Here is a 24073-nt window from a genome sequence, read left to right as displayed (position 1 = left end):
AGCATACAAAGATAAATGAAATGAAATGAAGTCATTTTATGTCGCCTAGATCCAGCATAAATACGAACGTCTCGAGTAAAATGGTTCGTTTAATGCTCTCGTTGTACAATCTTCTATTTTGTACTTCGTGATCACTGTGGTTCTTAATTTATATACCTTATTTTCTTATCATGAAAGCTTTGTAAAATTTTCTAGCTTTTTTCCCGTCGCTCAGCCTAAATATTGTTCTAATTGTTTTTTATCTTTCCACAGCTGCAATACGAATTTCTCCACCGTGCCATACTAAATTACGCGGAGCTCCACAATCTCCTCGAAGACAGTTAAACCCCGCCCCTACCACTTACATGCCTAGCGCAATACGGAATGGACTGTACCCACACGGTAGGCTCAATTTACTCATAGAGAAACTCGTAATGTGTGGACTGCAATATCACAGTGTAAGCCAGTATGTTATCTGAAGATAACACGCTATGTTTATGACTGTAGCTACTTAAGTAGTGACGATGTGCGGACAGCGCGCTTATGCGAGTTTGATATTGGCGTGATGTTTGGACGTTTATTTACCTGAACTATTTTGTTACCACGATAGATTAATACGGATCATGTCCTCCGTGTATAGTTCAGGATGATGATACTAAACGAGCTTTCCTACAAACTTGAATTGTAAGTTAATTGTGTCATTGGAATTGGACTTTTAATATAAAAGAAATGTTGCAGTTTAACGAGAAACCTTGTTTGGGAATGATCCTCTAACTATCTACACCGTTTAAGTAAAACACAATGAGTTCTAAGAAATTTTCTATGTGAGTATGATGAGATTCTTGATCGAAATAAAAGCATGAGCATGTTAATCATCTTTGAACTGATGTTTAAGTGAAGCTACCTAATATTCGATCTAACATTTCATACTGGTTTTATACTGTGACACTACGCTCAAACTTTGTGTCTACGTTATACTACTTGTGTATTTATTTATCGTCAGATAGTTCTGCCGACGGGCATTATTTTTAATATGTATAAATAGCATTATCTCATCGCTCGCTCGATGACTTTTGCCTTTTGTTCTGAGATTTAAATTGTACAGATTTTTGGATAATGTTTTTCTATCGTATTATGTCGGATAAGTTTCGTATTTATCATGCTTCCTCAATTATCTTCAGTAAACTTCAGTAAGCTAGTTGAGAGAGCATGATAAATACGAAACTTATCGGACAAAATACGAATACAAAACATTATTTACTACAGTAGTAAATATCTGCTGCATGCAGGTCGCTGCTTATTTAGTTACTTCGTGTACAAATCAGTGATCACTAGATTCTTTGTATCTCATCTCATGTTTTACAACGTAGTTATTATTAGATAGGTTATAAAAATAACTACTGCTTTATTGAGGGTTAAATCGACGTAGGTAGTTATAATTTTTGTAATGTTTATTGGAATAAACAGCTTAGTTGAGCTTTGAGTTGCCGCAATGATTAAAGTACCTAAAGTATTTTTTAATTCAAAATACATACATTGATAGAAAAATAATATTTTTGGTCGAGTGCGTTCGAATACATAAATTAAATATAAAAAGTATTAATAATTATTTATTGCAAATGAAATTTATTATATTTGACATAAAACTGGACAAAAATAATAATCATAATCAAATTGTAAAATTTGAGAACTTAAATTGATTCATGTTTATGGGTTCGAACGTACCTAAACAATTTTGAACATGAAACTACCGTGAGACTCACTCATCGGAGCAACGCGAAGACGAAGGGCTACGGATTAGCCCGAAACATGTCGAGCTAAACTCGATTTAAGACGTGAGTTATCCGGGTCAATATATTTAATATGTACCTAAACAATTTTATCAAAATGTAGTAGATCTGTCATTTATAATGTAATTAATAAGGCTTTTTGTATGTTTTCGGTATCGTAATATGCCGGAAGCAAAATCGTGTCCAAAGAGAGTTAGTAGTGGTTATAGGGCAGGAGAAGTAAATTTTATAATTGTATTTATTTTGCTAACAGATAATTATGCATTTGTATAATTTTTAAGTTGTCTACAGAAACAGTCGGCTTCAAAAAGAAATATATTTATTTTTGAAGCCGACTGTATGTATTTGGCATTAAATGTAAAAGAGGTTTTTTAAAAACCTTTTTTTAAAACTAGGGCCGTTAATATGCAAAGTACCCCAAGCACAATTTTTTTAAGTAAGGTGCGTGCATACAGTCTCTTGGAACTATAGGAAGCCGTATGAAATTCTTATTGGTAATGTAAATAAATACTCAGCAGTTTAATAATAGCGATTATTATAGTAAAGTAAAGGCGTAAACGTATTTACCCCTTTAGTGTGCACAATCCTTATCCAAGCAACAATTTTTTGATTGTTTTACATCATTTTTTTATACTAAATCGAGACATTATTTTTGTCTCGACGACACGTATGACTGTCTGTATTTTTATGTAGAGTTAAGCTACGTAATTAGATTTTGTATGAACTAAATAAAATATACAATACGTTAATATTTTTTACCAAATAAAATATCGGTGCGTGATTATTATAAAACATTGTACTGTTGATAAGTGCCAGTAGTATTACGGAACCCGGTCCGTGTCTGATCAGCAGGAACTAGTTGGGAAACATACAGTTATCATGTTTTGTTTATTGGACCCTGGTTTACTTATAGCAGTAGTTTCATTATATTTGCACTTGCATAAAAACTGCCATCGAAGTTATGACTACCAAGTATCTAACATTTTTTTTTAATTATAAGGAGTTGACTGAAATTATCTAACAGAGTGGAAATGACTAGCATTTATTATTTATTTCGTTAAACTAATGTGTCGATTACTGCACTCGGATTGGCCGACTTATGGTCAAGCGGGACACGGAATAGGGCTTAATAACGTCAACAGTAAATGATCCTCGCAACACATCCGCACATCTCTGGTGGAAACGCAGGTTTAAAGCGACAAACAAACCACTATAGTATTGCAGTATTGAGGGTTGCCAACTGTACTGTTAAAAACAGTATTATACTGTTTTTCACTACATTATACTTTTTACTGTTGAACTAAAATAAAATAGACAAAATATTGTTTTCCACATCAAAATACCTAACACGAAGCACACAATAAGTCAGTGCAGCATAGTCACAATAGTGGTGTTTCATAACAAATCTGCCAATGTAAATTTAATAAAAAGTTTAGCTCCTTATTTATTTTAATTTTTATTCTGACGAAGTCTATGAGTCTTTTAATAAATGATATCTACTAAATGAATAAGTTGTGCGAGAAACACTAAAAAAATTGACTTTAAAAAATGAAACTAAGAAAATACTGGTAATTTTTCTAAAATACTGTTTATTTCCCTTCTCAGACCTATATAAGTACTTTATTTCTTAAAAGAAAAAGTTGGCAACCCTAGCAGTATTGCATGGCCCGTTTCACTACTCTTTCTTTGGCAAAAAGGGTCTCGTGGCAGTTGTAATGCAAAGCAAATGAATGGAATACACATCTCACCGATGAGTTTCTGTTATGGGCTTGTGCCATCCCGCTTTAGGTTAAGACTGAACATCGAGGCTAAACGCTGCTGCTCGGTTGCTTCACTGTAAACTATGATGGAGTTCCTTTAAATACACTCAGTTAAACTCGAGTCCAAAATTAGGCGAACTAGATTAACAACTGGAAATGTTACCAGACAGCAAAAAAAATAGGCATAGGAATATGTCGATATAACGTTGTGTAGACGCGGAATATTTGTGACTTTTGGACTTTATTTTCATAGCTTTACGACTGAAAACGACAAAAAGGATAACAACAAATAATAACGTAACGAAATTTTCACAATAACGGAAATAGTTTCAAGCAAGCCGATGGCAGTTAAGTCGAATGACATATATGAAATGTCAATATAACAAAATGGCGGATGGCTTCCTTAGTTCCTTCCCGATGTTCAACATTTTTTTTTCGAAATCTTTCAAATAAAAGATTTCTTTTATTATTATTTCGTATTGAGTTTTTTTTTCTAACATCGATATTAAGTAGTTTTTTTTTATCGATACTACAGCACTGGTGTAACTGTGGCAACATTTGTCAAACTGTCAAGTTGGTTCGCCTTATTCTGGACTTGAGTATAAATTAAGTCATGTATTTGTGCAACAGCCACAAATATTGTAGGAAAAAATACCTTTGATTGTTTCGTAATAGATATGAGGTAAAGAATCTTGACCTGTATTTTTATTGAAACACGTTTTTTCACAATATCAGCCGTAGGACGTCCACTGCTGGACATGGGCCTCCCCCATAAAACTCCAGTTGCTTCGGTTGGAACGGCTTGCATCCACCGTGAACCTGCGGCTTTAACCAGGTCATCTGGCCATCTTGTTGGTGGACGTACTACGCTGCTCATGCCGATCCACTTACTCTATCTGGCCACTTACTCTTACTTAATTTAACTGGTCATGGGTGAGCAAAGTAATTGTTACAGTTCATTAACTGAGTGTGTATTGAAAATAATCTTCGGGCATCAATTTTGTATTTTTATACCTTGTATTAAAATCTGAGTCTTCTACGACCGAGTAAGGCCACTAAAAATAAAGGCTGTGTTTTTTTTTATAATAACGTAAAACCTCGAGTTTTATGAAAAAATACCGTTGTTTTGGTAGTAACTCTGTATTCTAGTTTAAGAATTTAGTTTTAATCTAACCTAACAGTTATTATAAATTTTCACTTTATTTAACTATGTTTTTAAAATTATTGCTCCATTGAAATAATTTGTAAAACTTTCACATACATGTGTGCTACGTGAATTATAACTTCACTTTCGAAGTTATTAATATATCGCTGTTTTTAAGTTTGTGAATAAATGCCACAATCAAGTTTTAACACCGGTACAGTCGAGTTCTTATTTATTTATTTTAAAAATTACACATTACATTTTTCTTATATTTTTTAGCAAAAAAACTTGTCAAAAATATTATGTCAACACGACTTTATCTTTGATGGAAGTTTTGCTCAGAATAAGAACTCGACTGTACAGTATACCGGTATATAAAGCTTTCAAACCAGTATTTTCGTTACTTATGCTTGAAACTAGAATGAAAATACCTGAACTACTGAACGGTATATTCTGAGTTCATTTCGTGATACTTTGACTCTTGGAGACAAATCGAATCTGTTTTTTTTTTAAGGTTTGGCCTAGTCTAGTACCTTGACAGGGCCAGTTTTGCCACTGTTAACTTCCTGTTATTTTATGTGACTTGATATCCGTGATTCCGACTTTATGTAATGGAACAAAATAAACAGATTTCATCACAGATTTGGTACACAAGGTAACAGGATCAAAGTAAGTTTAGTATCACTTCGCCTAAAAGGTAGCAATGGTCTAACTAGCAAGTGGTCTATAAAGCAACTGGTCTAAGAAGCACCTGGTCTGAGAAGCAAGTGGTTTGCAAAGCAACTGATCCTAACCTGTTTAAGTCGGAAACTTGAAAACACAGGTCAGATTAGACTTCCCGGCTTATTTTAATATATAGCTTATTGGAATGATTGGGTGTCTGCCTGGATATCGTGGGCCTTCTGCCCTGCGCGTTGCGCTTTTCCCAGCCGTTTCTTCCTGCGTTATCAAACCTGGGCACCGGCGATTCCAATTTTTCGTCGCAATTTCGTGTACCGGCTCGTCTGCCGCTACGCTTGTTCCTGCCCTCTCTGGTGATCGGGCTACGGCTTGTCCTGACCTTGTCGCTTCTAACACGCTGTCAGCGATTACCGCAACATTCATGTCCTTGTCTGTCACCGTCGCTAAAACTTCTGTCACTGTGGGTGATAGTAAATTCTTCCATATGATCTTGAGCGTATTTTCTGGGAAACCGTCGCCTCCTAGATCCTTCAGTCTACGTAGGAGCTGCGTAGCATTTTGCTCGCCAAGCTCCAGGTCTCCCAATCTCCTTTCTTTTGAGTCTTCAAAGATCTCTAAAGTCTGATCTTCAGCTCCACATACTTGTTGTTCTTTTGGCGGCTTAGCTAAGAAATCGGTGATTTGTAAAATCACTGTCTTGGGTAGTTTCGATACTACCATATCGAAGTTCGCTGCCTCTTCTGCCTACAGCGGTTTTAAAACGGCTTCCGCCAGTGTGAACCACACTTTTGGTTCATCTTCCCAAAATTCAGGGATTCTGGCTGTCAATGAAACCAACATTACGGTGTCCTATTTTTCTTACGTCCGTCCACGCGGGGTCACCACTAGGGTGGTTGCGTGGAGGTGAAATTAAGCAGGTTATTTATTTAATTAACTAAATAATATCGTTTCAGTACAGAAGTGACATTATTTCACATGATTATCACTAATTTAAGTCTGGGACGTGTACGTCCTCCAGTAAGCTCCGTAAACGACTGCCTACAAAGCGGGCCCCGCGGGTAGTAACTGCTGAGTCAACTCATATTCCAGTGCAAACATACCGGGATACTCGTATGAACTGACTCTGCGTAAGGTCACAAGTGTGTCCCTACAGGTCATAGAATTGAAATGTGATGAACCAGGAAATGAACGAACGGAGACCGACTAGACATTGGGGAAAATTTTAGACCACTTGCTGCTCAGACCAGTTGCTTCTTAGACAACTTGGTATTCAGACCAGTTGCTTCTTAGACAACTTGGTACTCAGACCAGTTGCTTCTTAGACCACTTGCTTTTTAGACGAGGTGATACTAACCCACAGGTGGTGAAACGGAGTACAACACAAACTGGTATCGATGCAGCGATATATAAAGCACGGCCTAATATCTCACCGCGAACGATCTCTTGTATGTGTTCAAGTTCAGCAAGGAAAGCGCAAGCCCCGCGACTGAAATGTTAGCTTTTTGTAATGTACGTAGGAATGTTACGACTTTTTTATAAAAACAAATAGACTAAGTTAGGTTACGCGGACTATCAAACTAGTGGCTGCGGGGAGTGGTACGAGTGGAATATACAATGGGGATCATATTATGATCATCATCATCGTTTTGACAAACGCATAGCCCAGTGGTTGACTCTCTGACTTTGGATTTTGAATCTTAATGTAGGCTTAATTTATGAATATCGGTGTCATGGATTTCATGTACTGAAGAATATTTCAGAGTTAGTTTAAACTGCGTTCAGCGCTGTAAATGATTTTCTACCGATACTTCGCCATCCGGTGCAGAGTTGCGTTCCATTATATAAATAGAAACAATAGAGTAGAAACATTTCTTTATCTTTATAATGTGTGTGACACGTTCGCAGATTGCCAAATTGGAAACTCAACATGCTGAACTGCTTTTGGTAGTGCAAGTTTGTACACGATGTTTCCCTACACGAAAAACTCAGTCGTGCAAGCCCGCGTCCGAACCCACTGTTTTAGAGGCCTAAATTAAACCGCTAGGCTAGTTTTAAATCACAATTAACAAAATATGCCCCAATGTGCGTTGCCCTAGTTACTCGCCGCAATCACGACTAAACTCCTTTAGGGGTGCAAAATTTGATTTTAATGATAATTTGAATGAACTCAAGCTCAGACTGCTTGTAGTGGAAGACGCGCTTCTTATAATCTAAGCCGTTTTTTAAACGAACACACTGTTATCGTAAGGCTTTACTTTTTTTAAACAGTAATTAGTTTTCATCACCAAAGACTTGTATATTTAAATTATACATAACATGGACTTTTAACGCAGTGAATATTGACATACGTTTTTCTTAACACAGTGACAATCATAAACACTCCAGGTGCTCATTAATATCCGAATATAGTAGGGAGGGGGTAAGTGCGCCGTCCCTCTTCAGAGTATTGCTAGAGAAAGAGACGGTAAAAAAACATATTTGACTTCTAATTAATTGTTATTGATTGTTTTTATAACCTAAGGTCTGGAATAAATATATCATTTCATTTCATTTTCAAAAAACCGGTCGCGTTAACTAAGCACGTGTTCAGATGTTTTTCAGCTAGACAGCTCCGATGTACATTGTGTTTTATTCAGCTCGCCACGCTTGGTAAGCATTTCGACCTCGCAATGAATAGAGAAATCTCTCACCGCACCGCTAAAGCTAGCTGCCGTTATTAAAACAAAAAAAAATATTTCAGACCTTGTAAAAACAAACATTAGTATGGTCAGTAAAACACGGAACTTAAAAATTAAACAGACATTTTAAGTTAAATTAAGATTTTTATTTGCTCCATTTTTTTACCTAAGAAGTTAACAGTTCATAGTAACCTTCACTTTTTTTTTGTACTAGACTATAATTTTAAAGTTGAAGATAGCAGTGTGTTCGGTTAATCAGTTTAAATAGAAAATAGATATTTTCACCTGTATAGGGGAATGGTTTAAGTTTTTTATAATTTTGTGTTTTAATATGTGTAGTAAAAAATCATAATTAATTTCCTAATCCATGCATTTAAAAATAAAGTACTGTACCTAATATTTTTTTGACAAATGAGCCAATCAACTTTTTTACCGACACTAATCTGTCCGCGACATTTTTCAAACAATTGCAGATTTTTGTAAGTAAACATGTTTTTTCTGTAATTTAGTAGATGGTGTACATGAATTCATGCCCTCCTACGTAAGTTCAAGCTACTAAGCCGTGAAATATCTTGTTGGAAATACGATTTTTTGGTAACGCAGGAAACGCCCAAAGTGCCGGTAAAATAGTTGATTGGCCCAAATACTGAAGTAGCGTTGAAATTATGAATTCAGAAGTACAATTTTAATGGCCACTGTATAGTCTGTCAAAAAAGAGAAGAAATTAAAAAGTGGCAATACTGTAGTGTCCTCCCTTTTTGGTTTGACAGGGTTTGAAAAGGGATGACACTACAGTGTTGCCACTTTTTAATTTCTTCTCTTTTTTGACAGACTATAGGCAGCTGTCAAACTGATAATGCTGGACTTAACGTCAAAAAGCGTCTCCATCGTTTCCCAGTGACGGAGATCTTGGTCAGTTTTTCATTGTTGTCTCTTATCTTTTTCATTATATAAAACGTGTTAATTGAAAATAGTGCCATATCAACTCTCTATTTTGTTAATATTTAAGTATAAAATTACTACACAAATTAAAAACAAAAATACAAAAAAAATATTATTAAGTATTGCTTATTTTGTAAATATAAAGCTAAGTGCTGTATTGCGACAGACTCCCTGGATATTATTGTAATGTTTTATTTAATTTTTGTACCTAAGCATTGGCGGTTGTAAAACTGAGAATATTAATTTTATTGTGTTTTTATTTTTGTAAATATATAATGCAGGTCATGTAACAATATTTTTGAAAATATACCATTATTTAGAAGCTATGTGTTTGATTAGATGCTTAACCCATTGTTTGCCCGTGCGCGTGCGCACCGGAAGCGTACAGAAGCCATCAATCATGTAGTTTCCGACTAACTAGTATTTGCAGACGAAACCGAAACTTAATGCGAGGATAATTACAGAATTTTTCCTTGCCTTATCTTATTACCTTTAAATTTTATTTATGTGAGGAATTTTCACTACAGAACCTGCCATTCTGTGGCAGAGTACGCAACGGCTTAGGGCCGCGCGCGCAAGAAAAAGAATTTTAAAATATTTCGTACAGTGAAAAGTAGCGGATCATTTTTTACTTTGTCGTTTTTAACACATTTGTCAAATTTGTATGGTGTGGTACGTTGCAAAACGACAAAGTACAAAAGTATTTATTCACACCTTTTAATGTGTCACATTGGTTAACTAATCGCAAGCAAAATTAACATACACGACTTCTTATTACGGCCATCTAGCGATTTTTCGCCATTCAAGAAACCCTATGGAATTTTGATGTGATTATATTGTGGTATTCTGACAAGTAAAAAAAAACTGAATTTTACAAAGAAAAATTTTAATTCTCTTACTTTACAGACCTTAATGTTGCACAGCACTGCAGACCATAAAATATATCTTACCTACTCTTACAACAGGCAGATGACACCACCAATCAATTGATTATACTTTTAAGCTATCAAACAGATTCTCGCATAGATTTTGTAAGACAATATCTAGCTATGACGTCATTTATTATCAACTCAGTCAAGTTACTTTTTGTTTCAATACAACTTAAATCTTTGTGATTCCGGTTTTTAGATTTTTTTTATTACAGTATTGCTCATCCACCATTACCTCTGATTTTGAAAACCTTTGGAAAATTTTACCTGATTATATTTAAAAAAAAAAAACTGAATTTTACAAAAGAATAAACCTTTTAATTCTCTTACTTTACAGACCTTATATGTTGCACAGCACTGCAGACCATTAAAATAATATCTTACCTACTCTTACAACAGGCTAGATGACACCACCAATCAATCGATTATACTTTTTGTAAGCTATCAAACAGATTCTCGCATAGATTTTGTAAGACAATATCTAGCTATGACGTCATTTATATATCAACTCAGTCAAGTTACTTTTTGTTTCAATACAACTTAAATCTAATTGGAGATAAATCCGGTTTTTAGATTTTTTTTATTACAGTTGGTCATGGCTCATTTTTTTTTTACCCCACAACGGGAAAACCAGTGGCAAAATTGTTACCTGATGCACAGAGCCGTATTTAGTTAAAAAACTAACTTATTACAGTTGTATTGTTGCATCTTAGAATTATTGTTTTACTAGCTTTTCCCGCGACTTCGTCTGCCAAGAATTCGTTTATCCACGGGAACTGCAATTTTCGGATAAAATCTATCCTTTATCCTTCCCAGGTTCTCAAACTATTTACGTACCAATATTCATCTAAATTGGTTCAGAGGTTTACGCGTGAAGACAGTTACTTTTGTATTTATAATAGTAAGAATGGTGTCAAACCCTCTACATCTATTTTATCCAAAGGCACCGGCAACGGTTAAGTCTCGCTTTGTGGCGGTGCCATCTCTATCATCAACTCAGTCAAGTCTTCACTGAGCTTTACGTGGACCACCGGTTGTTCTGTAAAGAGTTAAGAATTAGTTAGAACCTTTCGATGTCTAGACTTCAAACTAGTGACTAGTAAGCAAACACCGCCAGTAGACTCTAGATCTCATCATCATCCCAGCCTATATACGTCCCACTCCTGGATCTCTCAGACAGGCCTCAGATTGAGAATTCTTGGGATGTAGTTCACGCGGGCCCAGTGCGGATTGGGAACTTAAGACACCATTGAATTGCTCCGCTCGTCGTAAATTTCAGAATGTAATATCGCGCATGGATTTCGAAAAACGAGAGGTTGAAGCTCTGATTTGAACCCACAATTTCTATGATTGAGAGGCTATATATCAAACTACTCACATCTTCTCGTCTTCTTCAAAAGCATATATTCCTTGTAGCGATTCACCGAATCGCATTTCACCTCGATTGTACCTATATTTTTTTAATTATAGTGTTGTGTCAAAAATGTTTATTTTTTTTATTGCTATATGTAGTCGCATTTCGATCGTGCAAGTATCGCGTTGTATCTCAATCATGTTTTTTTGAGTCGCATTTCACCTTGATCATTTATTAGTGTATTTTAGCGCAAACATCAATTAACGCGTCAAATTAATTAGGGTCCCAAGCAAACATCGGACGCGGTGAATTGCGTCTCGGGTAAAATACTACACGAAAAATGAGATGCTAAATTTTAATTATAATAATGTAAAAAGCTACTCGAAAAATTGCGTCAAGTACAAGATTCTACTGAAATTTTGTTAGTTCGAGGTGAAACGACATTCGGTGAATCACTGCAAGGAATTTGTACTTTTGATGTATAAAGAACTAACAAATAAAACCACTGGGCCCCCATGGCTCTAAACCTCACTAGTTAGTTATTATTATTCTATATTAATGAAAATAAAATGATGACTTTGGCGTATCCTCGTAATTGAAGAACATACCTTCCGCTGAAATATTTTCGTTTTTGACTTCCGTCATCGCTCCCTCGTTGACATCGGCAAACGCCACCTCTGGCACGATGCCGTCTTCATAATCATAACCTAGAAGTTATCATATTATTGTATATACATAGTTATTATTACTAACTACCCGACTAAAAGGTTAAAGGATGTCAATTATGTAGGATGGGTAAGACTGATAGATTTTTCCAAATCCGTAAGTTGAAACTGCCAATCCTACTTCCTACTTATATTATAAATGCAAAAGTTGTGTGTGTATGTTTGTTACTCCTTCACGCTAAAACGGCTGGACGGATTTGTGTGAAATTTGGTATGTTGATAGCTGGACATCTGGAATAACATATAGGCAACTTTATCTCGATATTCCCACGGGATAGAGTTAAAATCTCGAAATAACAACCGTTGGGGCTTAGAGTCACGAAATTTGGCATATTGTCTTTTAATGCAATGTTAATGAAAAAAACGATTTAATATTCGGGAACTCCCACTGGAATTTTGTAAAATCCCGTAATTTCAAACTCAACTGCTGTATCTAATGATTTACGCGCGCGAAGCCGCGGGCAAACTCTAGTTATTTATATTTAATTCTACATGAACATGACACTCGCATTTGGGAGTTGACACAATGTCAATCAATTGAGTAAAATTTTATCTATAATGAAATTTCATAAGGTGAATAATCAAATCATCCTAGGGTTGTCAACTATGGCTTATGCACAAAAAACTATTGTGGTAGTGGCATCGTATATAGTTGTTGGATTTATTGTCGAGAATTAAACGGTTTGGAATGGCAATAGAAAATAAGTTATTAAACTAAAATATTTTAATGTTTGTCATTGTTATATTACAAGTTTGCCACAGAAAATATCTTGAGATGATTTCGACATTGGCTAAATGCACGATTATTATATTTTAAAGTGTAATAAACTCGCATTCTCCATTATTGAACAAAAAAGTTCACAGACGCGTGTCTCAAGCGGATGGCACTCGCGCTCGCACTGGTCCTAACCGGTCCGTGAGCAGTGTCTATGTGTGCGTTGCTCGAGCGCACTTTTTATGTAGATTGATTTCTGTAACCTATCCGTTTTGTGGTCTAACACCGCCTTTGTAAGGCATTAAACACTAAGAAGACCGTGACCGTCCTATATTTAACCGCAAAAATTCAAATTTCTGCAAATGAGGGCTATCGTTTTTTGTCTTTCTAGATGGCGCCACTGTTGCGTGAGATTTTTAAGTATGGTTTTGAAAGTCTGTTATTACGGGTGTGAAAACAAAGTTTAGATTAAAATCATATTTAATACACCTTAAAACCGTACCATAAAAATATCGAGCAACCACAGTGTTTCGTAGTCCCGCTTTGTTCGGAAAAAAAGGGAGGACAAAAGTTTCCGAAAGACAAAACTGTCTCAAAACACTGACATTCATTGCCCCGTAAGCCATATTGCCATAATTAATTTCAGGTAATGCAAAATATTCACAAAATTGTTCTAATTCTATATAAACCCGCGTAGCTCACCCAAAAACTATGAGATTTGACATTTCGGAGACCTCACGCTACACTAGCGCCTCTAGCGGCCAATTCATACGCGATAGCCTTCATTACGTTATAATCATATCAAAATAATTACCTATAGTGCCATCCATCCTTATCCTCTTAATCGACCGCTTAATCTCCTCTCCCATCCTCTTCTTACTCATCAGCAACGGATTCTTCCTCTGCCGCTTCACTACACTAGGGTTCGCCAGTACCCTGCTGACTTCACCTCGTATGAGTTTCTTGACATCTTCAGACAGGTCCACTCCGCTGTCATAGTTGCGTACATACTTGGTTATGGGCTCGTCGTCGCTGTCGTATTTTGGTTTTTCTTCTTCGCTATCAGAGCTCGGAATTTCGTGTTTGGCGTTGAAGAAAGACTGCCATTTTGTTATGAGGTTATCGGCTAGTTTCTGGAAAATTACGGTTTAATTTGAAGTAAATTGATGGCCTGTAAATAATGTTAGATGGGTTCTACAAAACTAATCACAAAGTTCTGTTAAGTAGGTATCATTAGTAAGCCCTTAAATCTATATATCTGTGAAAGCCATGTCTCAATATGATTTCATAAAAGAAAAATATGCATCTTTTGATATACATACCATCAGGAGACCCACTTGCTCGTTTGCCATCAAGTCAAATAAAAAAATAAAAAAACATTCCGGGTATCCCAGAAATCGACATGAAGCTGGAATCAGGTTATAATAGATTACTAGGTCTATCACCTGATTTCTGTTGAAATCTTTATATATAATCAATCACCCAATTTACAGGCAGTTAACTGCCTATACTGAAAAAGAAATGTACCACGCAAGTTTGATAAGTAACCTCAAAAATATTCTAGATTATTCATAGAGAAGTGTAATTTTTAGCATCTCTAAGAAGCATCTAAAGTTTGTAAGCCAAAGATAGTTTGCTACAGTAGAAGGCACACATATTTCCCTCTCCCTCATGTGAGACAGATGGGAGCAAGAGAGTGATATGATTTTGGTTTCTAATTTCATGCCATTTACTGTAGTACTTAAAATAAACATAAAACCTCACATATTTCAATGGCTTGGGCATCCGGAGCATATAATGGTGGGGATGAGTCTCCCGCATCTCGCATTTCTGGCAGAGGTCGAAGTCCTCACAGCTGACACACTTGTACCGGAAACCGAGGATTGGCATATGGCAGCTGTCGCAAACTATACCATTGTGTTGCACTTCATCTGGAAAGGTGGTAAAGATTTTTGTGAAAGGTGGTTCTTTATATTCCGTTCAGTACTTGAAGGGTGACACTATTTACTGGCCCGGATTATACCAACCTGGAAATGTCAGTATTACCAAGCCAGTAAATAATGTCACCCGTTACAAACAGAAACATATTAAGGTTGCTACACTGTCTGCCACAGGGCTGTATCTCAAGAGCTGTAGGAGACAGACAGCTGAAATTTATTTTATATTTTATATTTCTATAGCTATTACAATGACAAACAATAAAAATTAAGTTAAAAATTAAAGCACGTTATTAATTATGGAATGTAAAATGACCAAGTACTGTATACATTTTCAAATATCGCTAGATGGCGTTAGTATTGTGAGGACCGTTTGTTGTTTGCTTACGATTGGCTCATTTAGTTATTTAACCGATCATGAGCAAATGTCAAATGGACCTCACAATATTATACTAATGCCATCTAGCGATACTTCGCCTCTGTGCAAACCCTCATTTCAAATGCATTTTTACACACAAATGTCAAAAAACTTAATTAGTTAGTAGAATACCTTCAATCCATGTGCCTGGCAAGTATAGTGTAGGCAGTGCAGTGTCACATAAGTGCTTGTTCTTGATCGCTGATGCTGGGAAATGCCGTGAGCAGAAACGGTGTGACACAAGAGCTTTGTCTTTATCCAGCAGGTCATCTCTACCTGCTGCTTGCAGCCATTCAACCTGCCTGTCACACAAAAAGTGGGGAGAAATCCCTTAAGCCTCTAGCTAAGTTCAGTTTTGAATAGTAGTATCATCATCATCATCTCAGCCGTAGGACGTCCACTGTTGGATATAGGCCTCCGCCTATTTCATTAACATGTTCGGCCCCAGCAACTCAAACAAGAAATGGAACAGGAACTAAAAAGTCACAGACCCAGTGCAGTCTTGTTGTCAATATACAACGTCTTAAGCTGCAAGTGGGTTTGATTATGGTGGTGGTTGGATAGACGAAAGATAGGAAGTTGTGCTACAAGTGGAAGGGTGTATAACGATAGCAAAGAAACAGCGAATTTGCCGTAGCTTACTTAACATTTACGACAAAATATTCAATAATTTTGTGCTCTATTTCATTACGGGACGTGATCATACCTTCGTCTTTCCTTCGGTAAACTGAAATAATTTAAATGTTTGTTATTTTTACTGTTTCGACCGCAGCCCTGCACGCAACAGTAATTCACCATGCTTCAATAATTTTCAAAATCGTCGATTCGCAAATAACACTGCACTATGTGTACACTGCGTGTGTACGCAGTGTTTGTTTACTTTAGGGCGCGGCGCGGCCACATGAAATCGCTCAAAGCTCGTTTCCATTCCAGTGTCAAATCTGGTCACGTGACATATAGCGATAAAGCTGAAAATGTTGAGCTTTATCGCTGGGAAAAAACAAACCTCTTCAATTTCGGTAAAAACTTGGCTATTTATATTTTTATTTCTCTCTAATTTATTTTATTTGTACCACTGCTACTTAATGAGATTAAAAATCAGCTTCCAAGGCCAAGATCATTCCTGCAAGAAGCCATCTTGTCGCTGCTACTCTGATCGACGCAGCGACTTGACGCTACTTTTTTGAATCGCGGGAAATTCAAAATCACCTTCGAAATGGGATCACGTGACCAGATTTATCCCTACAATCGAGCGACGAGCGGCTGTATGTGGCCGCACCTACACATTTTTGACCTTTGACAATGACAATGACATTTCAATTTGACAATGGCACAATGCCCGCCCTTTATTATAAAAAAAAACTAATCTGTTGTTTTAGGGAAAAATAAAAAAACTTTAAAATAATGAAAAATAATATTTTTTGAATAGCACTGTGCTGATTGTGACTCTAACATTTTTTTTGTTTTACAAAATTTTGTGCTAAATAGGTACATGCTTTTGGTGAGACATCTAGTGTTACGATTAAAAACTATTCGTTCTTTGCAGTTTAACGCCCTCTTGTGTTGAGTAGCTGAACTTACTCAGTGGTAAACAACATTTAAGTATTATTAATATTTCATTTTTCAAATGCAAACTTGACAATCACTTGCACATTATTAAGAAAATCAAATAATGAATATATGCAGCATGAAATCATTAAAAGGATACATCTTTTTAAAATCGTTTTATAAGTTGTAACTACTTGTAACGGCTCAAATTATCACGATTTTTTGCCAAATATTGAAGGAATTACGTTTTAAATCAAAATCAAGGTCTTTATTTAGCCACAAAATATTTAAAAATTAAAGAAATACCAGCATAAAAAATATTTTCTTAATTGTTTTAAACATAACTGAAACCAATTGTTTACTACCCCTGGCCGGATACCATTCTAGAAACGCGACCATCTCGTTCCCCTCGCGAACATTCGAGAAGCTTCCTTTCTGGATTGTTCTCGTTGATTCCAGCGTTCATTCATAAACAGCATTTACGTGTTTGAATTAAGGTTGATTTCTAGATAGTTCTACGTAGAAGTTTCTTATCGAATTAATGCGAGTGCCAAGACCTGCCTCAAGGTTGTCTAGGGAGTATTGTAAATAACTACTACTATACTACTACAATGTAGATACCTAAATATAAAACAATTATTTATGAATCTTAGTATGAATGACTTTTTGTATTTATTATTTACAAACATTTACTTATCTTGCAATGTATCTACCTAGTATGTACCTATGTGCGGGTCAAATCTTGCAACTGGATTTTGGCATACTTCCAGTGCTCAGATTGACTTCAAATTTGGTATACTTTTGTAAATCTGGTGACAATACAATAATATGAAAGTGACATCCTGGTAGTCTGGGCAGAATCTCCGCAGGACGGAACTCCTCAATGGTCAATGGGATCGATTTGAAATTTGGTACGGAAATGCAGTACAGCCAACAAAAGGTACAGTCAGCAAAAAGCTTGTATTAAGTGTAATTTTTTACAAAAACTTATTATGTTAAGTAGGTATTGTTGTAAATGATGCAGGCGTTCTAAATAAAGATAACTAGGTACATAAGTAGCTATGTACCTACTTACCTACGTATATAAATTTTATGCCTGCTTCTTCAAATATTTCGGAATGAATGTGCAAATTTACATTTGAAATTTACTATGAGCTGTACGGTGAAGGAAAATATCATGCGAAAAGCTGCATAAACCTGCGAATCAATTCAAATGTGTGTGTGTGAACTACCCAAACCACATTGGGCCCGCGTGGCAACTACATAGGTATAGCACTACAAGCCCTCACATTCTAAAAGGTCGCCTGCCTGTGTTCTGCAGTGGGATGTGGGATGTAAGTATATAGGTACAGCTGCATACACTGGATGTATTAAATCACTCGGAAAAAGCGAGAAATATCATTAAGGCACGATTCCCGTTTACTTACATACCTATAAATGTGTACGGAACCCTCGGTGCGCGAGTCCGACTCGCACTTGTCCGGTTTGTTTTTAAACGCAACAAAATTATTATCAAATGAAAGCTAATAATATTCACAAGAACGTAAAAAAGATGAAGTTAAATAAAAACAAGAATCACACTGCCTTAAATAAAAACTGAAAGGTTAAAAGAGATCTAGTAGTCATGACATGAATATTATGTTAAGTATATCTACTTATATCAAATTAAGTACAAAAGTTGAGTTGGGACCAATTACTGGATATAAGCTGGATATTTTCAAACGATTCACGATTTGAAATGGAAAATTTAAACAACTTTTCCGAATTCTAAACCTCTAGACCTGTTTTTCTTTCTTTTCAGTTTTTAATTTTTATTTTAAAAAGACGGGGCAAATGGGATTTTTAATTCTTATTTTTTTTTTCACTTACCCCTCAAATTTGCATGATTTGGTTAAGATTTCAATATACCTACCTTTAACATTCTGATTCTTTTATCTCGCTAATTCAAAATGGCGGCAGATCAACGGCCTCTGTTGTTACATGGCGGCCACTGCAGCTGCAAATAACGCATCCGTTGCAGTTGTTTATGCTCTTCGATTACAAGCATATTGACATTCAAACATCCGATCCACATGCATTATCTTGGTTTAAAAGCGTACATTCTGCAAATAGGTTGAGAAGTACTTCTAATTGTTTGTAGGTTGTAGGTAGGTAGTTAAGTTTGTTTGTTTGTTTATACTCTTTATTGTACAAAAAGGAAAAGGGTTAAAGTTAAGGTTAAGGGGGTTAGGGTTAAGTATATTGCGAGCGAATCATGGTCAGAGATATAATCTGGTTGCTTACGAACGAGTCTATTAGAAGCCCGAAGTTGAAGACTGAGGGCTTTAATGAGTCGATGTTCGTAATTCTAGTACCGCCCGTGCAACATACAATGTTTTGATCACATTTGCGAGTAAAAAATTGTATATTTGTAAAAGAAAACTAATATTTTTTCAAAAATTGCCGATACCGCTGACTGCGCTCTTGGCAGTGCCAGCTCCCCCCCCCCCCCCGCAGCATGCGCCCGACCAGCACGCCAGCATGAGCAGCACGCCATGCAGTAACAAACTCATTTACCGACCTTGGGCTTCATGACAAGAAAATTGGTACGAGTACTGATTTAACGACCACGGGTTTCATGACAAGCACATTAAGGTCGAGGGTTTTATTTGGAGGGTTGCAACAAAGGTAGCCTGCATGTTACGACACTGTTTACGAGCAAATGTGATGAAAAAAAAGTTGAAGTTGAAGTTGATGTTGAGATATAAAGTAGTAGGTAGGTACGTGATAGGGTGGTTAGAGTACTTATAGTAGCGAAATACATAGATGAAACCCTGCTAGAGTATATGTAGGTATAATGACAATGTTTAAGCTTATTTAATGCTATCAAGTACCTGGACGACCAAGCTTTACCCAGGCTAAACTCGAAAACAGGATTTTTCCTAAAATTCAGGTTTCTTTAGATCGATTGTACGCTTCTGATAATTTCTACACAACGAGGATGTCATCGAAATGAAGCCGTTTACGAGATCCCCGAAGTATTATGTTACCTATGAGAATTGCTAATTTTACCTAATATTATTAGATTACTATAGGATTAAAAGTTTTTTTTTATTCGACTGGATGGCAAACAAGCAAGTGGGTCTCCTGATTGTAATAGATCACCACCGCCCATAAACATCTGCAACACCAGAATGGGTAGGTAAACGTAATAAATAAAATAAACGGGAATAAAACATGTTTTCCCTGAATCGACAGTAAATTTTCGATGAAAAAAAAATACAGCTGGGTTTATAGTTTTGAAATTCGCTTTGCATGAAGTAACTACTTAAAGTACTTAAACTAATACTTAAGTATTTAATAGATAACGTAATTGGAACATAACTTAATTAAATAATTACGTCGTTAACTCTCTACTTTTAGCATGACTAAGGATAATAAGTAATTTTTTAACATTTTAACCATTCAAGCTCAGCAAATGCGTATTACTCGTAAGTACATTTACCCACCATACTCGTCTAGACAAACAAAGAATACACTAGAACGTTCCCGTGCACCGGATCAATAAAATCAGCTGTTAATACTAAATTCGTGTACACTCATTTCAACCTTACACCCATGACTGATAATCGAAAATTCCACAACGTAACTTGAACATAATGCTTTTTACTTCCAGGAAGACTCGCCACGCTCCGCCTATCTTTCGCGAAGATTCTACTCGCCGCTAGATGTCGCGGCGCGGTGTATATAAACTCGCCGGCCGGCAAACCGGCATGTCAATCGAAAGAAAGCAACACAAGCGCAAACTACTCTTGGTGCAACGCACTGCGATCTTATTTAAAAACTAAAAACTATTATCAACGTGAGAAAAATGTCTCTTTTACCTTTCATCATGGGTCTGGACCACCCTCACCGCCTGATGGAGCAAGATTTCGGCTTGGCTCTGACTCCTGAAGACCTTCTCACCGCGGCCGTGTCGCCCATGCTTTCCCGGGATTACTACAGGCCCTGGAGGCAGATGGCCGCTGCTGCTCGCGACGTCGGCTCCACCATCAAATCCGACAAGGAAAAGTTCCAAGTTAACCTCGACGTCCAGCACTTCGCGCCTGAAGAAATCTCCGTTAAAACTGCAGATGGCTACGTGGTTATCGAAGGGAAACATGAAGAGAAGAAGGACGAGCACGGGTACATTTCCCGCCAGTTTACCCGGCGGTACGCTCTGCCTGAAGGCTGCAACCCTGAGACGGTGGAGTCACGCCTGTCTTCCGATGGTGTGCTGTCAGTTATCGCTCCTAGAGTAGCCCCGGCGGTGGCCAACGAGAGAGCTGTACCCATCTCTCAAACTGGACCGGTCAGGAAGGAGATCAAAGATCAAACCTCTCAGGCGAACGGTGACAAGAAGTAATTGTTCTAAGTTTAGGATACCTACTTGGACAACCAACTTCTAGTCTAATGTGAATTGCATTGTGTTTTCTTGTAAAAGCATAGTGTATTGTGTAAATGCAGGTAATTTTAATTTGAAGCTAACGACACCGGTGTCAGCATTTCTCGTAATTTGGTATTACTTTTGTTTGTGATAAGACTGATTTTGTAATTTGTCTGTGTGATCTGCTCTTGTAGAATTTAAATAAATCTTACTGTTAAACTTAAATATTTTTTTATTTATTTCTACCCTGTTAGCATGGTTCTCTATCGTTTGCCCGAACTTCAAATGCCCGAATGTATCGTTTTCTAGAATTTTCATTTGCCATAAAGTAATTTATTTCTGAAATAGTAATTTCTTCAGAGTTGATATTAAACTAACCGAACCTAACCTACTGCATTCTATATGACGACATTTAAAAAAATCCTGAAAACAGCACGGTTCTATATATTTTATGGCAAACGTTGGTATGGCAAGTGAAATTCGGGCAAGTAAAGGTAAACGTGTTAGGATACTCCAGTAAATTTAGCCGATTACTTGCTTACTTTGTCGCATTCAAATTCAATTTCAAATCATATTTACTTTTGTCATTAGCAATAAGTATAATAATAATAAGTATCACTTACTTCGTTTATTTTTTTAGCGCTTATTTAAGCTTTAGGAAAAAGTAAATAAACATGAAGGGTATTTTTAATGAAAAATGCTTTAAAAAAAATTACTTATTTAAGGTAAATGTCCCAGTGGTCGACACTTTTAGACGGAAAATCGCACATTTCGTAGAATAACTTCGAAATTATTAGTCTTATCAATTACACAGATATATCAAAATGTTGAGCGGTTTGTCGTTGATCATATAGCAACTTTAAAATTAAGCTATATCTTATCACTATTATAGTATATGACGTTTCCTAAACCTCTAAAATCGTACCAATCTTTGACAGGCAATTTTTCAAATGTCGTAGTTGTTTACTATGAAAAATTGAATTAGTGTTTTCAGTATTTGACAGGCATATTAATATAATGATTTTAATCTTATAATCTATATATTGTTATAAATGTATGACAAGTAACATTTAAATATACAATTTACCTCGCAAGAACATTTCAGTACGTTGATATGTTGTAACAGAAATACTCCTATTATCCACTTAAAGGATAACTAAAAATATCATAATGAGATAAATTCGTCATGTTATCAAAATGATAATAATAATAATATAAATTTAGTTAGTTATTTATTTTTATATATCTGTAACCAATCGTTGACACCCGTTATGGCCTAGTATTTGACACCTAAATACATACCTGTCAAATACTGGGTCCCCATAGTAAAAGAGTCTTTGACACCCATGTCAAAGACTACTCAAACGACCGTTAGAAATGTCTTGATTGGAGATAAAGGCTAAAGTAACTTTTTTTTTAATGAAATAGTATTTATTTCACATTATTTTTACATAGTTTTTTTTTGCACATAGCCCTGCAAAAGTGTTTACACAGTTTGTCTGTGATCTTCTATGTTACGATAAGGTTGAAATTAAGATTCTTAAAAAAAAACAATTGAAGGAGTGCTTGACGTAGGTGTCAAGTCAACCACTGGGAATTGAAGAAATTTTGTATCAGTGCTTGACATGCCTATGAAATAGTAAATAAAAGGAGGTTTGGCCATTAAAACACACAAAATAAATGAAACAGTATTCCAGTGAATAAATCCACAAAAACTGCACGAAGTCCTTAACATAGCGCACTTTCACTCTGAAACACAGGCACTTTCACTCTGAAGCACGTCATTTTCAAAAAGTATTGATTGAATGAATGAATGCTTTGACATGGGAATCATAGATGGTACTAGTAGTATATTAAACAGTTCCAGCGTTATATCAATGTTCGTTTTCTTATTTTTTCAATAAAACAGCTGAAATGGCAAGGATTGGGGGGGGGGGGGTCTGCGATTGGGACATTTACCTTATTGTAACATATTACTAATGTAACCAAAACAGCGACTTATTTTTCAATAAAAAGACACGCAAAGATCGCTTACCTTCTTGCTAATGATAAAATAAAGGATAGGCGACAAAGTGGCATCTATTGTGTATTACTGTATTACTCGTAAAAATTAGCGCTTCGAGCACTCAGACACAATTACAAGTAATATAGGTTACTATATAGTATTGTGACTTAGACTAGACATTTCCTTTACAATTTTTTGCCACTTTTTGTACACCCACAGGTAGTGGGTGTGGTAGTGTAGTGGTATAACGGACACGAATATCATGCTTGTTATGTTTATTTAATATTTGCTTAAATAATACATAGAAATACTAAAAATACCTGTAAAACAGTGGCGAAGCGTTCATAGAACTCTATTCCCACCGGCTTGCCTAATATACACAATAAACAAAATAGAACAACAAGATTATACAGAATTTATGCAAGATGAAACCGATCTTTGCTTCGACTTTACCACGGAAATACCTGACGCCATGCCACATAACTAATAGTACACCACACAGAATAACTAATAGTAATAACAGTACATAACGTACACAACTAATAGTACATAACGTGTCCAGATATAGCTCGTTAAGTCGACGTTTCAATATTTGAAAATTTTCATTTTTAATACAAGCTTTTTTTGCTGACTGTACTTTTTGTTGACTGTACTTGCATTGTCACCCAAACTACATTTGCATACCAAATTTCAAGTCGATGCTATTAACCGTTGAAGAGTTCCGTCCTGCGGAGACGATTCTGGCTAGACTACCAGGATGTCACTACCACTACTAGATTATTGTATTGTCACGTGATTTACATAAGTATGCCAAATTTCAAGTCAATCCGACTACTGAAAGTTGGTCGAATTTAACTTGCATGATTTGACTACAGACAGACAGACAGACAACGGGACAGGTGAAGCTAAATAAAAGCTTGTAAAAAGCCTTAAGTCCTAGGTATATCAATTCTGTGTACTAGTAACCACTACGCACAGATTAGGGCTAATACAGTGATAACTTCATCCGTAATCCCAGCCTATATATGTCTACTACTGTTCACAGGCCGCCTCTTAGACTGAG

The 24073-nt window shown here is 36.1% G+C and overlaps 3 protein-coding genes across 3 annotated transcripts in view; 2 read left to right on the top strand and 1 right to left on the bottom strand.

Annotated features, from left to right (window-relative positions):
• The window catches only part of Ptp69D (Protein tyrosine phosphatase 69D), a gene marked incomplete in the record, with an annotated part of 49501 nt that extends 40205 nt beyond the window's left edge, over positions 1-9296 (top strand). The window contains 1 exon segment of the mRNA XM_074102722.1: positions 253-9296. Within this exon segment, the coding sequence (XP_073958823.1) occupies positions 253-324 (72 nt within the window).
• A 904-nt stretch (positions 9297-10200) lies between these two features.
• On the bottom strand, positions 10201-15924 carry LOC141438763 (uncharacterized). The gene is made up of 6 exons (XM_074102719.1): positions 15759-15924; positions 15185-15354; positions 14462-14628; positions 13512-13830; positions 11866-11964; positions 10201-10942 (listed from the first exon to the last, which is right to left on the bottom strand). The coding sequence occupies exons 1-6, from the start codon at positions 15848-15850 to the stop codon at positions 10860-10862; spliced, it is 930 nt and encodes a 309-aa protein (XP_073958820.1). The 5' UTR covers positions 15851-15924; the 3' UTR covers positions 10201-10859.
• A 4418-nt stretch (positions 15925-20342) lies between these two features.
• Positions 20343-21230, top strand: LOC141438764 (protein lethal(2)essential for life-like). Its single transcript, XM_074102720.1, has one exon. The coding sequence runs from the start codon at positions 20451-20453 to the stop codon at positions 20982-20984; it is 534 nt and encodes a 177-aa protein (XP_073958821.1). The 5' UTR covers positions 20343-20450; the 3' UTR covers positions 20985-21230.
• Positions 21231-24073: the final 2843 nt, after the last annotated feature.

This window comes from Choristoneura fumiferana, chromosome 19 (assembly GCF_025370935.1).
Source record: "Choristoneura fumiferana chromosome 19, NRCan_CFum_1, whole genome shotgun sequence".
Classification (NCBI taxonomy): Eukaryota; Metazoa; Arthropoda; class Insecta; order Lepidoptera; family Tortricidae; genus Choristoneura; species Choristoneura fumiferana.
Note: the sequence above shows the minus strand (reverse complement) of the source record. Positions and strands in the feature narration are given on the sequence as shown.